Genomic DNA, 3917 nt, shown 5'->3' with positions numbered 1-3917 from the left:
GACGCTCGCCCCGGTGTTCCCGTTCGAACATGCGGCGTCTGAACCGTAACGAGTCCATGTCGGAATGCGGAAGCAACCAATACGTAAACCCCCGTGTATTTTTATTGTCCTTTTTGTTTGAAATGCTGGCGAGGATTGCGACCATTATATACCAGCTGCTGGTCCGATATGATGCTGGCGGTGGTAACGAGTGGCTGCACCGGATGACATGCCGGCTACATAATTGCTACCAGTCAATAACACATGTCGTACTGTGGCCAACTCGACTGCCGTCACAAAAAGCTCCTAGGCTGAAACACCAATGTTAAACTGTTAAAATATATATATTCAAATCTCTTGTCAATCCGCTCACGTTCTGACAACCTAACGATGAGCATCTCGGGACATATATTTTTGGTCCATCAATACTATTATCTAACAATGTAGGGGGCAATTGATGCCACGATCAAGTACAAATTGGGCCCACTGGAGGTATTTTTATTGGGGAAACTTGTCAAGTTATGTTAGAGATCTAGCATTTAGATTTGAGTCATGATTATAAGGAGATTAGGCTGTATCTGGTACTACGATAGATTTAATATACATCAAATACATAAAAGAGACCCCGTACAATCATCTGGCGCTGTTCCATACCAAAAAGAAAAAAGAAAAAACGTCATGCGGATATCATGTTTGGAATATTGAATACAGCTGGGTTAAATATGTCCTATGTGAGTGCTTTAGTAAAAAGTTTGCAGAAATTAAGAATTGTAGTCAGAGCTTACGGCCCAGTGGTTTTGCGCGTTTGGAAATCGACTTGGCCTGGTCTTGTTTAATTTTCGCCAGCCGAGCTCTGCAGACAGAAGAGTTAGATCACAAGTCACGATAGGGAACCATGTTGAATTTGTTAAAATCCTCGATAAATTGACTCACTCTTCAGCTGCCTCTTTCTCTAGATGCTTAACATGATCTCTGGCCTGCTTGACAGCACGCCGAGATTCCGTAAGAGCCTTATCTGCCTCGCGCTCGGCAGCTTCCGCTCTGGAGACTTGTTCACGAGCTGCTTGGATGGATGGGTCCTCGGGATGGCGACGGATAATACTATGCCGGTGTGTGTTGCCCGTAGAAGAGCGAGACCCTGATGACACAGATGACTGGGTGGAGCGATGCCCAAAGAGCCTCCCAGCGCTGTTACGAGATTGATTTGGATCATCGATACTTTGAGTAGCGGACGACGAACTGGGAGTTGAGTCGCGATGAAAGATAGCCATTCTTAAGAGTGAAGGCCTTGGTGGGAAGAAAATTTGGGGTTAAAGTGCAGGCCCAAGTAAGGCGTTGCTGTTATTTTGTCAAAAGGTCACTAACAATCAAGATCTTCCCCGCGAAAGGTGCAAGTAGAAGTTTATATAGAGAATCCTTTTCGAATCCTCAGGACCGACGTGACGTCAAAGCGACGATCGCAGTCCTATAATAGTGACAGCCAGTATACCCGCCAGAGGGTGTCGATCTGTGATGTCAACCAATCTATTTTTTCAGCCACAAGATTGAAATAGGACACTGAAGCTGGCACGCTGTTAGGTTGGTCTCATTCTATAGGTTGTCTATACACCAATTTATCCTATAATTACGTGGCCAGTAGAAATGAGTCCAACTGATAGAGGACTTTTTTGAGTATAGGACAACGTCTTCGCTATGATTGCGTCATTGTTCTCTGTCGGTCGCATAGTCAAAATAGATTAAGCGGCCACTAGCGAAGGACGGTCTAGCAAATCCAAGCACATGCCAGTAGGATTACTGCTCTTTCGAGTATTTGGTCTAACCTTCAATAGTACATATACTGTCGATCTTTACTAGACCATAATACCGGTGGCGTTCTGATGTCAAAGCGAGGTCGCACCACGCGTCATTGTCCACCATTTCTTAATTTTGATTTTGTTATAGCACATTATTGCTACGTATCATGTGAACAACGCCCTCTCCGTAATGGTATACTTCAAGTAAGGCATTGTCTACGTAGGGGAGAAATATGGAGAAAGTTGGGGGAGGAAATGAAGGGGGAATGGGCAGAAAAGCAGGAAGGCCATCCTGAGGAAACGGCACTCTAGCCATGTCCCATGATCTACGCTATGTTCTAAAACCAGCATACTCTACTAAGCTCTCCACTTAATAATTCTTTGTAGGTATCATCAGTTCAATTGATGCCGAGGGGCAAAATTAATCGCTGCATGAATTCGAACTCCGGAGGTCGACGAATATTTTGGTAACGTTGACATTCGCCGGTCGGAACGGATATGAAACTTCCCCCGTCACGTTTGTCTCTTCGAACGTCGTCGTGTGAAACTGCCCGATGATCGTCGCCTTGAAGGGTGCTGGCGGGTTCGACCACACCTTTTCAACAGCACCAGAAATGGTCTCGATTTGGATACCGCGGAACCCTTCTGCTGCCGAACGTCTCATCATCTCTTCAGCCAACATCCTCATAAGTCCACGGCCTGAATGAGATTTGACGGTATTGGTAGCGTTGCGCATCAGTACCTGTCCGTGGCCAGTGGGCTTCCAGGATGCAGGATCGCGCTGGTCTCTCTCTGCGAGGGCCTTGTATACTGTTTCAAACAATGGCAGTGATGCCATGAGAGGCTTTATCTGTGCCATGTCTAGCTCGTCAAAGCCATCGTAGGCCATGGCAATTGAGACTAGTGGGAAGTCCATCTGCTCTGCCAGCTCGCTTTCGGTAGCACTCTCATCATCTAGATTCCAGTACAACTTGCCCCCGGTGGCTGCAGACTCGGGTCGTTTGTACTGGTATTCTTTGTCAAAGATACCAAGGGACCTTCCCGAGTCGATCTGGTGCTTCATTAAGTAGTGCCCAGCCTGAAAAGTTTGGTAGACCCGCTGGGTTTTATTCTCTGGATAAATGACTGGCCAAAGTGGAGAGTGGAATATATTTGTGTGAATGCCAATTGCCCGAGCCCATTCCTCGTGTTGTGGTTCAAGAACGCGGATTTCGTACTGCGGTGGGAGAGATAATGCCATTTTAGTAAAATTTCAAAGTGAGATGACAATGCAGTAGATAAGTGGAACTGAAAATGCGAAAGAGATACAAGAAGACTGTTTATACCCGTATCTTCAGCTGGGGCTATCTAGTGCTAGGCGCCCCGTCTATTAGTGCTTACTTACAGTGGCACCGCAAAAATCTGTGGCCCGACAAGTACCTTTATTTACCGCCTCTTTAGAAGGGACATACCGCCCGTTAATGGTAGCTTTCGAGTGGTGCGGACGCTAATTGCCGGCAGACTATTAGCGCGATACTTTGGGTCACAGACTTTTGCAGTGCCACTGGTAGTTATCACTCAGCAATGTAACAGTTCCTGCGCACCGATCGGGTTCGGGCAGCGGGTTTCCAGCTGAGCGTGGTTTGAGAATTTTCTTAGTCATACGCGCAGATCTCAAGCCACGTTTAGGAGTAGGAGTTCACGTTAGGGGAACCAAGTTATCGTATATCATAGCTGTGTGATCGATCCACATCCTATGATGCCAACTCGAACAACTTTCGGGTGGTAATTCGCCATAACGGATCTTTGGAAAGATGCTACCAGGGAATGTTATGGATTGAATCAATCAACAAAGTTGGCCCTAAGAAACTGGACACACTGATATATTCGCCTCAGTTCGGACGATCCATTGTCTGAAGGAGCACAGAACCTCCAACAAATATCCCGCACCGCTCTGAGGTGAGAATGACTTGATAAAGTCTCCCCGTCCTTCAAGTTGAGGCATGCAAGGTGGCCCCGCAATTTTTCCCAGATTGACCCCGATGCCTTCTGCTCCGCTATCCCTGTCGATATTTAGGGCTAGTTGATCCCGATATACGCGGTGACTCTGGAAAGAAAAGCCTAAGGCAAAACCCTAACTATGATTCCGTGACACGAATAAGTTGA

The 3917-nt window shown here is 46.6% G+C and overlaps 1 protein-coding gene across 1 annotated transcript; it reads right to left on the bottom strand.

The window, feature by feature from the left end:
• Positions 1 to 2193: 2193 nt before the first annotated feature.
• Positions 2194 to 2835, bottom strand: PFLUO_LOCUS2234 (uncharacterized protein; the record flags this gene model as incomplete). Its single annotated transcript, XM_073779353.1, has 1 exon — positions 2194 to 2835. One exon carries the CDS (start codon positions 2833 to 2835, stop codon positions 2194 to 2196), a length of 642 nt encoding a protein of 213 aa, XP_073636316.1.
• Positions 2836 to 3917: the final 1082 nt, after the last annotated feature.

This window comes from Penicillium psychrofluorescens (genome assembly GCF_964197705.1).
Source record: "Penicillium psychrofluorescens genome assembly, chromosome: 2".
In the NCBI taxonomy this organism is placed as follows: domain Eukaryota; kingdom Fungi; phylum Ascomycota; class Eurotiomycetes; order Eurotiales; family Aspergillaceae; genus Penicillium; species Penicillium psychrofluorescens.
This window is presented reverse-complemented; position numbering and strand designations above follow the sequence as displayed.